Source organism: Podarcis raffonei, chromosome 3 (assembly GCF_027172205.1).
Source record: "Podarcis raffonei isolate rPodRaf1 chromosome 3, rPodRaf1.pri, whole genome shotgun sequence".
NCBI lineage: Eukaryota > Metazoa > Chordata > Lepidosauria > Squamata > Lacertidae > Podarcis > Podarcis raffonei.
Window position 1 is genome coordinate 97007694 of NC_070604.1, and position 19653 is coordinate 97027346.

The 19653-nt window shown below is 39.5% G+C and overlaps 1 protein-coding gene across 13 annotated transcripts in view; it reads left to right on the plus strand.

Moving 5' to 3' along the window:
* Positions 1-19653, plus strand: part of ESRRG (estrogen related receptor gamma) — a 484515-nt gene that overhangs the window by 419216 nt on the left and 45646 nt on the right. For all 13 annotated transcript variants that reach the window (XM_053383169.1, XM_053383167.1, XM_053383178.1 and 10 more), the window contains one exon: positions 680-841. In XM_053383169.1, coding sequence (XP_053239144.1) covers positions 680-841 — 162 coding nt within the window. The remainder of the gene's footprint in view (positions 1-679; positions 842-19653) is intronic.

Consider the following 19653-nt stretch of genomic DNA (forward strand, 5'->3'; position numbering starts at 1 on the left):
CTGTTCCACCCTCTGTCCCACATCAACTTTCAGTCTAAGAGTTCCTCCATTCACTTGTGAACAGGACGCTTTTACATTGTAATAATAATAAACAAACATACTTGAAGTGGTGTCTTGTGTTTGGTTTATGAGGAACTGACATTTTTTAAATTTGTGATATACCTGTTTATAAAATACTAGAGACAGAAATAGATAAGAACTCCTGGATAAATTATACAATAGAACATTTAAAGAAAAATCTTAGAATGAATTTCCTCAGGTTTTATAGCCATTGAATGCAGTTTCTGAAAACACTTGAACTCCACTAAGTGACAATTTGAACCTTGGTTTCTCCCATCCTATACTTCACAACTTCACACTGGGTCTCATGAGTGGTATATATAGATTTATATGTTCACACCTGATCCCATTGAAGTAAATAACATTCCCACCAATTCTTGTAGATAGGGGCTATATCCCCAGACTAGCAGTGACATAGCAAATGTTATACAGGCCAAAACTTAGTATTTGTGGATAGCTCAGTTGGTAGAGCATGAGACTCATAATCTCAGGGTCGTGGGTTCAAGCTCCATGTTGGGTGAAAGATTCCTGTGTTGCAGGGAGTTGGACTAGATTCTTAAGTGGAGTCATGGAAAATACAGTGATTAGTATTAACATATGTTCTGATCTATATTCACAGATAACAAGATTGTCTCTCATTTGCTGGTGGCTGAACCAGAGAAGATCTATGCCATGCCCGACCCCACTGTGCCAGACAGTGACATCAAGGCCCTCACCACTCTTTGTGACCTGGCAGACAGAGAACTGGTGGTCATCATTGGATGGGCTAAACATATTCCAGGTACAGAATCTATAAACAAGTATATCTTATGAGATTTCTGTCTGTTAAAAACCATTACATAAAAGATGAAATAAGAAAATAATACATGTAGGGCATTAAATGCGGAGACCACAAGGTAATAATGACTAGTTATGCTGCCTCTCCGTTAAACTAGATTATATGCTGGGCCCACCTTGGTCCCTGTGTATTGCACCCCTGCAGGCAGGGTTTTATTTCTTCTGGTTCTACCTTAGCAAAGCATGTAGGTTAAAGTCCTTTGTGACATGCACATCCAAAGGAGTCTTAATGGTCATAAAGAACTTGTGTGAAAACTGTGTTGGTTTAATATTTCCACATGCTGCCCACATTCCACAGAAAATAAACAAGAGAATTTTGTCTTTTGCTTATACGTCTTGCCTCAGGCAACAGTAACTGGAAATAACATTTTGGAAGGAGTCTGTACATATCAAACAACTTAAGCTTTCTTTGGGTTCAGTGAAATTGTTCCTTCCGCCACACACACACCTTCCCACACCTACCCCATTTCACTTGGTTTGAATTTGTGTTGGCACACCTGTGTCCTAAAGCAGCTGACACTGTAGGCAGCCATGAACCATGAGTACAGGTGTACTTTAATGTCTGCAGACATAACAGTTCTAGATTACATGACCAGTATGATCTGCAACCAATGCTTTGATTTTTTTCAAATAAATATTTAGCACTTCCTCCTTTAACAACCTTCCTTGTCTTCAGGGTTGGCCCAATACATCTTGCTACCAGGAGCGAAGCAGCAATTTATTTATTTATTGTGTTCATATCCCACCTTTTTGGCCAAGGAGCTCAAGGTGGCACAAATGGTTCTCCTCCTCCTCCTGCAATCCCTGTAGCAACCTAGGAGATGATTTGTGACACCGTGATCAACTCCTTGGTTTGAGGAACTCAGGGCTATTTTCCACAGGCTGTTGGATTGGGCATTCAGACGAGAAATACACACAGTGCCTGTTTATTTGGCATTGTTACTCACTTGCTAAGAATATGTGCACAGATGCTCCCTCCCCCAGTGTGTGGATAGGCCTAACTGTTTCAGAGTAGCCACATGAGTTGTGAAGATTTCAAGGGGATTTGACAAAGAACATAAAATAGCTTCTGAGACTTTTTTTTTTACTGCTCTCCTTAATGCTAGCTTAACACTTTGGATCAGGCACTGTCTCTTCCAGTGAATTTGAACAATGCAAGGCGCAATCCTGAATGATTCTAATTACTTCTCAAAACCAAATAATAAACAACTATCAATACACATCTAAATCATAATTTGCTTAGAAAGGAGGATGGTAACACACGTTCTGAAGCGCTCCGCATTTTCTTCACAGAAGAAATTTAGTTGTTCAGAGTTTGCATCACAAATGGCTTATAAACGAGCTTTTGAATCATGAGCAATGTTTTTCTGGTACAGTTAACTTATTTCTGTCTCCTTAAACTAGTTTGTCTTTATGCTTTGAATGCTACAGTAATTTCTTTAATCAAATTGATGGAAGTCCCTTTCCCAGCCCACACTGAAACCAATTTATTGGTCATGATACGCCAGCTATGTTACTAACAGTCGTAACGAACTGTCAGGCAATATCGCAGTGAAGCTAATTTGAAGTCATTAGGTGTGCAGCGTTCAGGCAACAATTTGTTACAGTGGTTAGGAACACAGCTGACATTTCTGAATGGCTTTGTTCAGAGCAGGTCTAGATGAGCCCAAGCAAATTGTAAACTAATTTAAACATCACTCTGTATTATACTAGCTACTTTGTCTTACACTGGTTGCTAATAAAGCACCCCAGATTAAGTCAAAGCTAGTTAAATAGGTGAGTTTGAGTTTCATCTCTGGACAATGCCTACATCAGTCTTACCCATATGGGAGCATTTGCCCTAGAAGTCGGTCAATAACGCATCATGGTGATTGCCAAATATATTTTATCAGTTTGATTTGTGTTGTGAATACATGACATAGGTTTGCTTGTGGGTATGGAAGAAACCAGGCAATCTAGAGGGAGAGAAAACAATGGTTCAGTGCCTGCAGTTAGCAGCGAAAGCTGTTGGATGCTTAAAGACTGGCATTCTAAATTACAGACCAGGAATCTGAACCAATTGTGAGCTATTGAGGAATACTTCAACAGCAGGCCCACGGTCAGAGGCAAATTCAAAGCCCGGCTTATGGTGATATATTAAACCTATTAGCTAAATATACATACTGGTGTTCACTTGGCTAGAAGGAGATAAGAGATTGAATTGAGTACAGAACCTTCTGGCAGCCCTTTTGGAATGCAAAGTTTGTTAAAATTTTCACTCATTGGTTGGAAGTAAGTCACCAAAATACTGAACGCATAAGGGCAAGATGCAAAAACCGGTGCTCTCAACGTGGGTACTTCAATTTTTAATTATATAGAATTTGATTATCTACATTTTAACTTTATTTATGTATTTTATTGAAACTTTGGGTACCAGCATATTTTTATTGCATACATTGCATTGCATACATTGCCATTGTGGGACATCTTGTAACCAAGAGGCAGGATACATATTTTCTAAATTAATAAAATAAATATAGATAATATTTTTAAAAAACATAGTATAGTTATTATTTATTTATCTTAATGTCCATTATGGAGTTATTTAAGCAAATGTAGAAGTGATCACTTCAGAATAATTCTACAGGTTATTACAAATAAAATAAAATTAGTTCCGACCATCTTATTATTCAGGAAAAGGATAACTTTGCCAAAATGTGTGCATCTTCACCTCCTTTAATGCTTTAATGACAGCTTTCCATTTTCCCTTTCTATGTGTTGGTACTGAAAAGTAGAAGGGGGCAGTACTGCTACAGCAATTTATGTTATTGGAAGTCATCATGTTTGACTTTGCAATCATGGTTCTCCTATAGTTCCTTAAAACTTAGTTTCTAAAGGTATAGAATTTTTAACACATGTCTATACATGGCTATTCAAAAGTGAGTCCCATTGAATTCAGTGGAGCTGACTCCCAGATAAATGGTATAGGATTGAAACCTAAGGAGATTTTTCTGAGCATAATTTGGAACCAGTAAATGTCCAAAGCATATTAGAAGCATATTCAATTTGTTGTTTTATCTAAAAATTGATCAATTTTCTCATGCAGATAAATTTAATTTTACAGCTAATCAAGAAAATTTGATTTTTAAAAAAAATTTAGAAGAAACACTGCTTTATTCTTTATTCTGTATTCTGTCACCATTTGCTCTCATTTCTTAATTTTGGAGTAATTCTTAAAATTTTGAATCAATCTCTTGAATGATTTATCATTTTTTTGGTGCCCACTTAAATTCCATTGATACTACTGTGCTGCTCTAGTTTTTTTCTAGTGAACAAAAAGATACAGAACTGAGCAGAAACATACCTTTTCCAGAAAGGAAACACACACACACACATTTATATATGGATTGAAAGGCTTTATCAGTAAATAGAATTAGTCTACTTGCATTAATAAATCAAACAAATGAAAAGTGTTGTTGTGAAACATGACCACATCTTATCTGTAGAAGAAAATGATCACAATGGTATTAGGAAATTCTTGACTTTAGTTACAGGAGCGTAAAGGCACAAGAACAGATGATGGTGCCCTAATAGCCCTTTTTAAGAATGACAGGGCCCCACCATTAGCATCCTTTTATATCCTTGGAAATTGCTCATGCCTCGCTTTTCTGGTTCCTATCTGCCTGACTCTTTTTTATTTCTCTTTCAATTTCATCCGCGCTCGGATAAGCGCATGCTAACACAATATGATTGAGCTGTAAAATGGAACGCTGTCGCCTCTAATCTCTTTTATGTAGATATGGAGGTTCTTCCACACTCCACTTCATTCTTTCTCCATTGTTGGCCTTTATAGAATGGGTTGCCGAGTAATGGAAGCTCACACTGTCAAATATTAGAGCTAGGTTTCACAGGGTGTGATAAGAAGATTATCAGCCTAGCAGTCAGATCTATTGTTGTTCTTTGTGTCAGATTAAAATATTCCTATGCACTGTAACTTTGTTAGTAAAATACTACAGGTATTTAGGAAGGCTGTGTTGTTTCCAATGAGACAATGCTTACATTACAGTGGTACCTCGGGTTAAGTACTTAATTTGTTCCGGAGGTCCATTCTTAACCTGAAACTGTTCTTAACCTGAAGCACCACTTTAGCTAATGGGGCCTCCTGCTGCCACTGCGCCACCGGAGCACGGTTTCTGTTCTCATCCTGAAGCAAAGTTCTTAACCCAAGGTACTATTTCTGGGTTAGCAGAGTCTGTAACCTGAAGCGTACGTAACCCGAGGTACCATAGTAGTAGATAAATCTGTGAGTAAGATGTACAGAACCTAACTTAAATACTGAAAGCGTATGTTAGTTTTATTGTGTGTTGCATTTTGAACATGGTAAGTTTTGCTTTCGGATATCTTAAAAGTATAAAGCCCATTTTTTCCCCATGAGATGAGATTCTGCTGATGTCTGACCACATTTTCAAAGTCACTTAGGCATTGTTTCTGTAATGCAACTGTCTCATTGGCATTCTGCAAAAATGCGCAATGCTCTCCTTTTACTAAGTGGAAGCAGGAAACATTAAGCTCTTTAAATGTGCATAACAGGAAGCTTAAGAGACAAAATGTTCTCTGTCGTTTTGCAGACACAAAACTCATCAAGTTAGACCAAAGTCCTTGCAATGTTTTACACTTAAAATTAATTTTAATTTGTAGAAAAACATTGAATCTGGATTATTCTTCCAAAAAAACCACCTTTTTATGTTGTAAAATAAAACCAATTGCCATCAAGTGCTTTCAGATTTACCTATTATGCAATTATTACTTGTCTAGCATTGCCTGCTGGTACATTTAGGTTGCCCAAAGAGGTACTAAATATATAGAGAGAGACTTATAATTAATTGAAAGACAGCAACCACTTTTGAGACATAAAGTTGAAAAATAAGTTGTACAAAGTATTGTGGCATTTTAAAGATGTGGATTATAGGGTTTTTTGTTTTTAAAAAACCCTTAATGTGCCACAAAATGATTTTATTCTTTGCAATTCTTTGAATTTTCTGCAAAAGACAGAAAACAGAGATATCTCTCCAGAAATTCGCATAGCATATCTTAAAATCTAACATACTAGGTACAGTGAGTTTAATTTGTGTACCTGCAAGGAAGCAGGTAAGCTTTCTTGAAAGAACATATTTGTATGCATGTGACCCCAACAAAAGAGAAGTTATAAAGGGTCACCTGGAAAAAGCATCAGGGAGAAAATAATATTGTAGTTAGGAGTGGTCATTAGAACATTGAGAGGAAGTTTTCATCCGTTTGCTGATGTGAACACAGTGGTGGATTAGATGAGGGCCAATAAGCTGTATTTATAAAAATAAAAATAAACCAATTACCCCTACTCCCACAAACATTCAAAAGGCCATAGAATGTTAATCAACCAAGGCCTGGTTATAGGGAAATGTTTTCACCTGGCGCTTAAAGATACATAATGAAGGTGTCAGGTGAGCCTCTATGGAGAGTGCATTCCACAAATCGAGAGTCACCACAGAAAAGGCCTGTTCTCGTTTGGCAACCAGACCTCTTGTGGAGGAGGCACACAAAGAAAGGCCTCAGATGATGATTGCAGGGTCTATATCAGTTCATATCGGGAGAGGTGGTCCTTGAGCTGTTGCAGTTCTGAGCCGTTTAAGGCTTTATAGGTCAAAACCAGCACTTTGATTTGGGCCTGGAAACTAATTGGCAGCCAGTGCAGTCGGGCCAGGATTCAAACCGTCTTCCTTTGGTGAACACCTGGCCACTGAATTCTGCACCCGCTGAAATTTCTTAAGACGCATTCCTATGTATAACACGTTGTAGTAATCTAAACTAGAGGTTACCTGAGCATTGATGACAGAAGTTAGGCTAACCCTGTCCAGCTAAGGGTGCAGCTGAGCCACCAGCCAAAGCTGATGGAAGGCACTCTGCACCACTGAGGCCACCTGAGCCTCAAGCAACAGCAAATGATCCTGAAGTACACCCAAGCTACATGCCTGCTCCTTCAGAGGGAGTGCAACCCCATCAAGAGCAAGTAGCCTTCCATCCACCCTGTCTAGGGTATGACTCACTAACAGTGCCTCAGTCTTATCTGGATTGAGCTTCAGTTTGTTGGCTCTCACCCATTACTGAAGCAAAACAATTGTACAGCACATTCACTGCCACATCTACAGATATAGAGGAGAATTAGAGCAGTGTGTCATCAGCATATTGCTGATAATGTATTTCAAAATTCTGGATGGCTCCACATAGCTGTTAAACACCATAGGGGATAAAATCGAACCTCCCAGTTGAAGGCTCCAGAGGCCAAAGAAGACTCCCCACACCATCACCCTCTGGAAATGACCATCCAAGGAGGACCAGAGCCACCACAAAGTGGTGCCACCCACTCCTGACTAGGACAGCCACTCCAGAATGATACCGTGGTCAGGGAGAATTAACAGGAGACAGAATCATCATATAGGGTGACCAAAGCAGTTTCTGTGCCAAAACCGGGCTTAAACCCTGATTGAAATGGATCTAGAAAAACTGTTTCCTCCAAGAGCACCTGGATTTTGTCCTCAACCACCTGCTCAAGAACCTTGTCCAAGAAGCGGAGATTGGCAACTGTCTGGTAGTTAGTTAGATTTTCTGAATCCAGGGAGGGTGGTTTTTTTTCAAGCAAACGAGGACCACCCCCTCATGCAGGGAGGCATTAATCAACTCCCTGGTTCAACCAGGTATCCTCTCCCTGCTAGTTTTTATCAGCCAAGAGGGGCAAGGGTCCACAGCACAAGTGGTCACCCACCCTAACCAATCCAAACACCTATCCCACATCCTCAAGCATTCCTAACTGAAACCCATCCAACACAACAGGACTAGACAGTGCTCTGGACACCCCTTGAGCTTCATCTGCTCTAATTGTGGAGTCAATATCCTAGTGAATGCAAACATTTACCCTCAAAATTGTGTTACAAACAAGTCAAAGCAAGCTAACTTTGGTTCCACCACCTCCTTCAGGCCAAACTGTACAAGAGGCTCCTCACCACCTGGAAAAGCTCTGCTGGAAGCAACAAAGTATAGGCAATGATTTGCATGGGGATTACATTCCCGATCCCCACACTCATTAGTATGGATGTTGAAGTCCCCCAGAATCATCAGTCTGGGAGTCCTCAAAACCACCTTCGAGACTATCTCTGTCAGCTTAGAGAGGGGGACTTCTGGGTATTGAGGCCAGCAATAAACCAGCAGAATCTGTTCTGATTGCCCAATGCTAGGAAAACACACTCTAGATTCCCCACAACTGGACAGCAAGCCTGGAGAGAGAGAAAATTTCTATAGACAACAGCAATCCCCCCTCTTCAACCTTCAAAGTCTGCCCTGATGCTGAACCATGTACCCAAATGGGCACAGCTGGGTGAGACCAACTCCACCCTGCTCACCCACCCAGTTCTCAGTGATACAGACCAGATTGCTCTTCTCATCCATAATCAGATCATGTATGATGAAGGTCTTACTCAGAGCTGACCTGGAATTCAGCAATAGCATCCACAGACCTGGGGACTGGCTGATAGGACAACCACAGTTCCCCAAATTGGAGGAGCGGTTGGTACATGGCACAGTCACTAACTGCCTGTGCCCCGTACCCAGCCGGCCCCACCCCATACTTCCCCTTGCTCAGAACCTGCAATCCTCTCTTCCTAGGCACATTTAACATCCTTTGATTTAAAGAAACAACAAAACCCCCAAATTTAGAAACTCACAAGTTTAAAAGCAGTTAAAAACAATTTTGAACATTTTTTAAAAATAGGGCAATAATAACCCCATCAATACCCAAACAGTACCCCAACCCAACCTCAGCTTTTGTAGCTGGAGTCAGTCAGGGCCCTGCTCTCCCAGGCCAGGTAAAAATGGACTTCAAGGCAAGGAGCAGGTCTTCCAGGACTCGCAGCCAATCAGAAATCTGATTGTGTAAAATAATGTTATTGATAGATTTGTAAGTTAAAATATTCAAATCTTTCAGTAATGTTCAATAGTTAGAATGAGACTTTCATATTCTTTGTAAAAGACTTGTTTGACTCCAGAGTTTCTTATATGTACTGTTGTTGTGGTGGTGGTGGTGTTTTTCCCCTCCTTTGAAGTCAACACTTTCTCTTATCTTTTCCCCAAATCACCCACATCTGTGAGTCCATGCTCTCTCTCATACACACAAACTGGTGATTGCACTACATCCCCCTCCTTTATCTGCCTCAACCAATCTCCAAATGAATGCATGCCTATCATGGCCTTAGCTTTGACACTCTGGATATATTGATTAATAGTTGCCCTAAGCTCCTTTTAGCAAATCAAATTTTCACTTTTAGCAAGGATTTCGCCTCTGATTTATTCAGCAAAGTGAAATGCACTAAATTGACTTTGACATTCAGGGAAAATGGCTGAAAAACAAAGAGGAAAGGAAAGAGATATAAATTGTGTGGCAGCTGGGTACTTGAAGCATAGAAGAGACAGGTTTCTTTTTTGGGGGGGAGCAGAATATCATTGACTAACTTAAAAACATAAACAGTTAAACAGGAAAAAGTTGTTTGCTGATACTAGATGTATTTTAGGTTGGCACATTTTGCATACAAAGCCGTCATTCATCTAGCTCTGGTTGCCAGTGGTGAAAGCATCTGGGTATATTTTTTGAAATAATTACATTTTATAGATATGCCCAAGAATTGTAGATATGATGTAATGTAGTAATTGTAAGTAATATAGGACCAAGTTGGAACAAGTAACTATACTAAGCTCCATTTTTTCTTTAAACTAGACCGTACATCATGGGTAGGCAAACTAAGGCCCGGGGGCCAGATCTGGCCCAATTGCCTTCTAAATCCGGCCCTCGGATGTTCCGGGAATCAGTGTGTTTTTACAAGAGTAGAATGTGTCCTTTTATTTAAAATGCATCTCTGGGTTATTTGTGGGGCCTGCCTAGTGTTTTTATATGAGTAGAATGTGTGTTTTTTATTTAAAATGCATCTCTGGGTTATTTGTGGGGCATAGGAATTCGTTCATATATTTTTTTTCAAAATATAGGCCGGCCCGCCACAAGGTCTGAGGGACAGTGGACCAGCCGCCTGCTGAAAAAGTGTGCTGACCCCTGCCTTACATTAAATAAAACTTTAAGGCTAGACACTGGCTATGGGTAAGGGTATGGCTCAGTGACAGAGCATCTGCTTTGCATGCAGAAAGTCCCTGGTTTAATCCCCGGCCTCTCCAGGTAAGGCTGGGAGAGACTCCCTGCCTGAAATCCTAGAGAAATGATGTCAGTCAATGTAGATACTACTAAGCTAGATTGTCCAATGGTCTGATTCAGTATAAGGCAGCTTCTTATACTCCTATGTTTCATAATAATTTTACAACTTTGATCCAGGTATGTGTTGTGCAAATGGAAAATCACTTCTACATTTGTAAGATAGCCCCATCAAATTATTCCAGCCTCTGAAACCCCACTCCATACCACTCCATATGACCCACCAACCCTCTGGATCCAGGGAAGGCCTGTTGCGCAGTTGGAGCTATGCTCACTCTTCTCTGTATCCAGCCCTAAATATTTAGCATTTTAATTTAATGGTTAATGGTTAATGGTTTTGATGGCATCAAAGTTAAATGACATAAGGGTGGTTCAGGCATGCAATGTCTCTAAACTTGACTACTGTACATTTATCACCCGCAGCTTTACTACATGAAGCAACTTTGAACAATCGGGTTTGTGGTGATATGAAAGCACTGTGTGTGGTGCTGAAATTTCAGATTTGGGCATACACGTTATCGCTTGATGTTCCTGTCATCAAGTGATTAATTTTTATTTATGAATTTATAATCTGTACTTCCATACAAATGTAGCAAGGCGGTATACACCATAAGAAAAAGATTAAACAAAGATTTCCATAAAACTATCAATTAAAACATCCATAAATACTTATCATAATTTTAAAAAATCATATTGTAGAGGCTTGTCTAAACAAAAAGTTTTCCGAAGAAATGTGAAGGGAGGGAGGGATGGTTCGTGCCAGACATTTGCTAGATAGATGTTGCACAGGGCAAGGCCTGTCACACAAAAGGCTTATTTCCTAGTAATTCGGGGGCTGTCCCTGGGAACCGGGGACAACTGGTAAGCCTATCCTAGATACACTTTTGTTACTAGAGGCCCAAGTGTCTTCTACCAGCTTTATCTGTTTAACGAGCTGCAGCCATACCCTGAACAGGGATAGTATGACAACTGTAGCTAATGCACTGGTAGCCTTGTGGCTAGATTACTGCAATACGCTCTAAATGAAACTGCCCTTGAGCCTGGTTTGGAAGCTCCAGATTGCGGATGGTAGCAGATAGCTGACAGTATGTAATGGCATTGTTAGGACATTTGCATCTACTATTGAGCCAGATTAATTTGTATTAATTTACAAAGCCCGTAACAACTAGGTCCAGCGCACCTCACAGCCTGTCTGAACCCTTATGTCTCAAGGTGAATCACTAAGATAATTGTTCAGATTTTGAACTGCTTTGGGCCTAAGTTGTTTAGGGTTTGTGAATTAACACAATTAACTTGAACCTGGCCCTGTTGCAAATCAGCAACCAGTATGGGTTTTTCAGCAGTGGGATAACATGTTGCTAGGAACCCCTCTCGTGTGAGCAGTCAAGCTGCTGCATTCTACACTAGTTGATGCTTCCAGACCAGATACAAAGGTGGCCTCACATGAAATTTGTTACAGTAAGCAATCCTTGCATGGCCTGCTGTGGTCACACTGTCTTGGTCCAGGAATGGTGACAGAGGTGGTAAAAAGCACTCCTGGAAACAGAAGTCCCTTGTGCCACCCAGTGATGGATTAAGGAGCACACATACACCCCGAATGCTTCTTCATAGGGAATGTTACCCCATCCAGAATAGGCAGTTGACCTATTTCCTGGACACAGGAATGACCCACCTCACAACTGATGGCAATAGCATCAGAGAAGGGTGTCGTTGACAAACTCCATGGGAATTTCCTTTATATACCTGGATCACAAACCAGTGTGTGTGTGTGTGTGTGTGTGTGTGTGTGTGTCCAGTCATCCATTCAAGTGGAAATCCTCTAACAAAGTCATCCAAGTACATAGCTATACACATTTTTATTTTTACCAAGTGAAGCCAAGAGACCAAGCAGTGCAAATGATAATAGAAGATGTGTGTCATTTCTATGCAAAGCCCAATTGAATACAGAATCCAATCAAATCCAATTACATGCCTCATCTTAAGGGTGTGATCTGTAAGAGACTCACTCACCATAATACTGCCATCCTTAATGATTTTACTCAGGATTGGGTATCACTCATTTAAATCAGACCTATTTCTGAGTACACCAGTTCAGTTTGAGCTTGCTCTGTCAGGGATGAGATCCCAGTGTTTACAGGACTACTTGTACTTTGCTAGGTTAGCAGAGCTGCACGGCAAGCTCATTCTTAACACAAGAAGCAACCTTATTAGCAAAAGAAAGAGAATATAAAGTGCATCCTATTTCCTTATTTTCATGTTACTATGCTCTTCTTTTTCTTCATTTGTAAGAAATCTAATAGGCCGCTGCTGCGGTGGCTGACCTCAAAATTGACCTAAGACTCAAGCAGTGGTGGAATTTTGCAAATGGGAGAGCATCTGGAGTGCCACACAAGACGTAGCAGGGCATCCCAGGCATTTACAGACGTATTATTTCCTTAAAATCATGCTGTTTCCCACATAATTTAGTGCAATTTTCAGCCCTCTTAAATGACTTCTAATTAGGAGAGTGCTATAAAACACCAATTTAAATTGCTGGAATAATCTTTCAGGGGCTTCATTTCCCAAACAACTTACATTGTACACTAAATAGATCAAAGAGGGTCAATTCTGTGTAAGTGAAGGAAACTTAAGGAGGGTGAATTACGCTCAATCCTATCTTAAGTGAATTCAACTCAAGGAGGGGAGTTCTTTCCAAACAGAACATTAAAGGCCCAATCCTTTCAGCCCCTTTGCCAGAAAATCTGTGTTTAGCAAACGACTAAATGCAACCACTCTGCCAATGCAGTTTCGTTATCTGTTGTGTCAGCATTACAAGCCAACCAAGGACAGTGCATTAGCATGGCAGCAGAGGATGTGAGCACCACTATTCTAGAAACGTATACTGCCAGAGGAGGTGCCGCAGGAGAACTGTGGGCAGAAGCTAGGCAGGGGCTGGCTCGACAACAGTGTTATAAAGGTGGTTTGGATGCTACTTTTGTTGGCATGCCTGTATGTCGAGAGACGATGGTGTGAGCCTCTGGGGGTGAAATCAGACCACTGTTTGTCTGATGGTTAAGAGTGTGACGGGGCGTCGGGGGGGAGAGTGTGACTGTGAGTTCAAATCTTCCTGGTTCAAATCGCAAAAACCATTAATTCAAAGGTAATCTTAGATAAGTCCCCATCTTTCAGTCTGAGCTTTCTCTCCCCCAATATTGGCATTATGACTATGGAAATAAGCACTGGTCTACTTCAACGGGTTATTGTAAGGTTTGCTGAGATAATGAAGGATCATTTTGAGTGCTTAGAGGAGAAAAACTGTTGTCTTAATATTAGCATTATGTGCCACAGAATGAATCAAACTTCTCTGTTCAGCGTGGAAAGCTGAAACAAATGTACCACCCTTACCTTAAGTTAACTGCAGCTCTGTCTAGTTACTTGTAAAACTAACCAGGTCACAGCTAATTATCCTGCTCTCTAACAGAAGTGGGTGGAGGACAAGAGGTTAGTCTTAATACCACATGGTGTTGATGCTGTGTATTACAGAAGGCCGAGGGGAGGAGAGAGGAAGGGACAAATATTTGATTACACTGGTTTGAGAACAGACAGGTCTTTACCTGCATGACTAGGTCAGCGAAATGGACCAGTCTAGTTTTTCTGGACTAAGCTGTGTCCAGTTAAATACTTTAAAGAGCTTCTACTTTCTCTCTGAACGCTGCAGGCTCTCCACATGCTTAACCTAGATTGGAATAGGATTAATTACTTGAATTGCAAGGTCTCCGCAAGCCATCAGCACGTTTCCAGCAGGACACATGTCCTGTGTTGGTACAGGGAAGTGCAGCAAAAGGAATGTCTGGGTGTTAATGGCAAGCTATGCTCTTGAAAGTGTGTGTTTGGATTTTTAAAAAACTTCTTTTTGTATCTTTTGGGTCCTGTTTCTAATGTTAAATCTAATTTTAGGCTGTGCTCCACATAAGAATGATTATATTGCACATCAGCAGCAGTGCTTACTTATTTAGTTACAAGCATTTTCCTGCCAGTGTCATTTAATATTGGCAAATCATGCTTTATGGTTTGAGTAATTTAAAAATCACTATAAAAAATAGAACCATTTTCTTGAAGAAACTGACATATAATCTATGTATACTATACATGCATACTTTGTGGGTTAAATATGCAACATAACAACATGGATAGCTCACCTGGTTAGAGCATGATGCTGATAACACCAAGGTTGCAGGTTTGATCCCTATATTCCTGCATTTCAGAGGGTTGGACTAGATTATCCTCAGGTCCTTTCCAATTCTACAGTTCTGTGATTTTATAATGTAAAACAAATTTAGTTAAGCAACTAATTTGAGGAGTGTACAGAGGAGCCACTCTTGGAATATATTTCATTGCAAACTTCGCTGGAAAAAAATGAATTAATTCCTTCTAGAGAGGTTTGGGGCTTGATGTAAGCAGATAAATTAATAAATAGTTAAATACACAGGGTACGATGACTCCCTCTGAAATAAAATAAGTTTAAGGGAGAAAGCTACCAGCTGAGAAACAAAACAGAACTTAAACCAGTCTTTGACAACTTGGTTCCCTCCTGATGCTTTAGACACTGGCAGTGTCTTATGGGAGTTACAGTGCAAAACATCAGAATTGCTCTGGATTGGTGAATAGTTGTTTAAATTCTAGTTTCTCATAATAATATATATGTTTTATGTCGTGAACCGCGCTGAGACCTATGAATAAAAGGTGGAATGATAATGATAATAAAGTTATTGAGTTTTATTTTTATCTAATGCCATTGTATTTTCCTAATTAAAATTATAAATTGGTGTCTTGATTCAGAATAATCTAGTCTGGTTTTGCCAAATTTCTTCTAGCAGAGATCTTGTGTTTTTAACTTCTATCTATGTCTGACAGACAAAATGTTTCAAGAAGGATTTTTGGCATAACTTTCCTCCAGCCTACCCAATTTCATCACATTAATTTCAGCTTCCATGCAGTTGTTAAAGGCACAGACCCTCCAACATTTCTCTGATGAAAATAGGGACGTCCCATCCCATAATGATTATTTTACTTTTTATACTCCACACATTTTACTAGGTTGCCCCAGCCACTCTGGGCAGCTTCTAACACATATAAAACATAATAAAACATTAAAAAAAAACTTCACTATACAGGATTGCCTTCAGATGGCTTACGGTCGGATAACTCCATACCCTCCAACATTTCTCCAATGAAAATAGGGACATCCTAAGGAAAAGTGGGGCATTTCAGGATCAAATAAGAAACTGGGACGTCCCTGGAAAATCGGGACACTTCAAGGGTCTGCAAAAGTTGACAAGCTTAATCCATGCAAACAGATAAAGATTTCAGAATACAAAAATGCCTCAACTGGAGCTGCTACAGTATCTCTTGCATGTGGAAGTTGCTGCTTCAAACATGCTGCCAAAGCAGCATCTCCCCCAAGTATTTCTTGAGTGCTTTTGTGATTGTGCCAAAGAGTACTTGGAAATCCCCAATCATTCTAGGACCCTTTTGCAAACTAAGGCAAAGGGAGTGAAGAGAAGGAAATCACAAACCCTCTTACATTTGCTTGCAAATATTGGGGGAGTGTGGGAAGAGATCCAGCATGATAGGCTGCTGTCAATAGCTTGTCCATCTGCAGATGTGGAAATGACAGTTCTGAGGATGTATAGTGTTTAATTTCTTTCCTTTATTAACTTCAATTTCAATGATCTTGGTAGGATATGATAGTCTGATAGTCCTGACTGTTATTTCCACTTCAGCCATGGGGCAGGCAATACCAAGGCTTGTCCGGCAGCCAGTCACCCCCTTCACAAGCAGAAATAAGGCCTTTGTACTCTCTTTTACTCCTTATCTTAATTTGTGATGGGAGAATATTGACGGGGCAGAGTTTGCCGTTATATTCGAATTCTCCGCGGGAAGAGGCTTTGCCCCTTAGCAAAGAGTATTACATGTCCTCCAATACTTTAAAGAAGAATCTGATTTTAAGATCCCTTCTCTTATCAAGGATTACTCTCTGAACTGAAGACTTTCTTTGGTTACCGAATTTTGTTACTGTCCAGAAGTCTGTCCTGTACAAAGCCATGAAGCCTCCCCACTCTTAGATTAAAGGCATACTAGAAAAAAACCAACAAAAACAATTCTCCTACAATCTCCTATTATCAACCTTTCAAAATTAGCCTCACCAGTATGTGAAATGACAGCCTGTGCACTCTGAGGCGTTTTAATTTTCATGAGTGTGCATTTACTAAATTTCCTGTGTGTGCATTTTAAAATGCATCCTTCCCTCAAAATTTTAACATCTGTAAACCCTAGAAAGGGATCTGAACTCTGAAGAATGACAATTCTAACAATTCACAAGGAATCAAGAAAAGGCAAAAAAACAAAAAAAAAAGAGACAGTGATGTCTCCCAGACATTTAAACTAAAACAGAAAAAAGGGAGGAGAAAATGATAAGAAATTGTCCCTGTTAAATAGGGACAATTGAAAAGTATAGTATCCCTTGGGAGTTACCTAAATTAGAATTGCAATTTACTTCTACATTTTATTGCTCAAGTTAAAAAAGAAAAGAAAAAGATAGTGGGATTTGCAGTAATTCCCATGGTGTTCCAAATACCAGTATTTTAATGTATCTGTACCATTCTGAAGTGTCTGCTCCATGGTACATCCGTACTTGGCTTGTTATCCTCTTATCAGCCTCTTTGCCTCTCTTTGTTTATTTGAGGAGACAGGAAGACTGTGTGAAGGCTGCTTAGTCAGGGATATCAGCGTTGTTGGCAGGGGAGTGATTGCCAGTTGAAAAACAAGGCATTATTGCTCATTTTTTCCCTCTTATTAGTTTGATTACATTTGCAAATCAAATCAATCCATCAGACATGATCAGGCCTCGTCCGCATTTTAAGGAATAGTAATCTCTGTCTAATAAGATGCAAATGTGTCACATCGGTAAGTAACCAATAAATCATCGTCTTGTCTTTGGCAATCATTAAATATCAGAACCAACAGTCAATTTTTAGTATTTTCAATTTGCGATATGCCGCTGGAATATAAAGATAGATGGACGTAATTACACAAACCAAACACTATTTCAGTTCATTCCAGACAGCAAATTTAGTGGAAGGTATAACTGGCTTGTCATCACACTACATTATTTCTGGCGGTTCATGCAAAGTTCACAGACAAGCTTCAAATGGACACTGCATACACACACACACACACACACACACACACACCCTCACCCACATCCTACTCTGGTCAAACTTCATGAAATGTGTCAAGTACCCATCATCCCTTGGTGCACAAAATGACAGAAACAGAAAAGCAGCTTCCTGCCCCTCCTTCCAAATGAAACCACATTCTGATGTAGTAAAACAATAATAGAGAAAGCTTTTTTGTTTTGTTTTCTACAATATTGGACACATAAATGCTGTATTCCTACCTTTTGGCTTTTCTGTCTGAGCATTATTTTTATTATTAGTTTTCCCACTTAGAAAAACAAGCGCCACCATCAAAACACACTGCTTTTCTGTTTCCTTTGGAAGAAAAGGATGAAGCATGCTTATTTATGAGAGAGAACTTGCTTACCCAGCCTTCCCATATCTAGAAGGTTCTGTCTAGTGGTCTGAGGCACACTGCAGGATGGCAATATGCTTTGTATATGTCTACTGAGAACAGATTTCATGTTGCCTTAGGTGTCCAGATAATTAAGGTTTGTAACTCCATATATTTTCTGTACCTCTTTTGCTCATGAGTTATTTAGTATCTGACTATTTATAAAGAAGACAGGATAAAACTGCAGAGGACTTAGCAGTAATTGAGTAACCCATTTTTTTCTTTGTAAAGATATAGAAATTCAAATTGTTTCCCTTTTCTAATTGATTAGGGATTTGAGAGAATTGATTGCCTCATGTGCTTCCTAAGGATTAATTAATAGCTCTTTTGTCTTACTTAGAGTGTGCTGCTTTCCATTAATGGGTCTATTTGTACTTAAGGTTTACATGTACTTTAAGGTGGGCTGCCATGTGTAGAAAAAGGAAATCTATTTCCAAATGCATGTTGCATTTTATATATATATATATATATAAAAACCCGAGTACTGAATATTCATACATAATTTCTTTTGCTTAGTGAGATACAAATTTGTATGGGTTTCCTTTCCTTTTTTTCTCTTGGATGATAGTCAACTGCATTATTCCTTATATTTGAATCCAAAGAAGTTGGCCATGCTCTCCATTCTTTGTATTGTCTGCTTGAATGACTTCTTTTTGTTTTACATATTATGATCTTAAAATTCACCTAATCTGAAAATTCATCTGAAAATGAGTTAACACTTGCTGGTTACTAAGAGTTTCCTGTCTCAGCCCAGCTCATACTTGTGCAGAAACTGAAGATAATACTTCATTGCCTTCTGCAGCCTTCCATATGTTTGAAAATCATCCATTTCAGGTTCCAGTTTTCTGTTCCAAAACTACTAAATTTACAAATATATAAAGCTGCTTTATACATAGTCAAGACAATTGATTCATCAAGCCCAGGTCAGGAAATCTGTGCCCCCTACACCCAATGTTATTGGACTTCAAGATTCCCCATCTCAGTCTCATGGGAGTTGCATTCTAAAAACATCTGGAGAGTCACAAGTTCCCCACCACTGTAAGGCAAAAAGCCTTATAGCATAAGAACATAGAGCCTCCTGGATCAGACCAGTGACCCATCTAGTCCTGAATTCATTTTTCGCAGTAGCCAATCTGAATATTCCAACACTCTGCTTCATTGGATTTTAATTTTAATTGATTTTTAATTTCAAGTAACAAAACATATCCATACAGGGAATACAGAGCTTAGTAGTTGTACAGAAAAGAAATAAAAATAGTGGTTGATAGTTGTAGTCTTAGACATTCAATATCCCCCACTAAACCACTTTCCCAGCCTGGTGCATCCAGATATTTTGAACTCCCATTATCTCTGAAAATTGACCATATTTTCCAGAACATCGGTGGAACAGCAGGTTGGAGAAGGCTGCCCTGGATCTTCAGTATGCACACCACCTGTATTACCACTGATCTATTACTTTTAAAGCATTTTTATAACATCTATAGGTTAGAAATAACCTAACCACTTCTTTTACCAACTAGTTAGTCTGGAAAAGAGAGAAAATGTAATCAAGTGCTTGCATAAGCAGAAACTCCAAACAACTTTCTGTCTGGATGTTTAAATAGCCTCCTCAGCAACCTCACTCTTTGCCATTGCAAAAATAGCCGGAAATAAAATGCAAGAATAATCAAAAATAGCTGCAATTGTCTTTGACTTTACATGCTCTCTTAAACAGAAACAGCTCAGCAAGAGATGTCTTAACATAGTTCCAGGTTGCATTGAATGTATGCTTTGTCTTTTCCGAAACACAAGTTCTAGCCAAACATGTAATAGCTGATATGTCTCTTTAATATGAAGAAGGGCCGTGAGGGATCAGTCCATAAATCTATCTAGTCCAGCCTTCT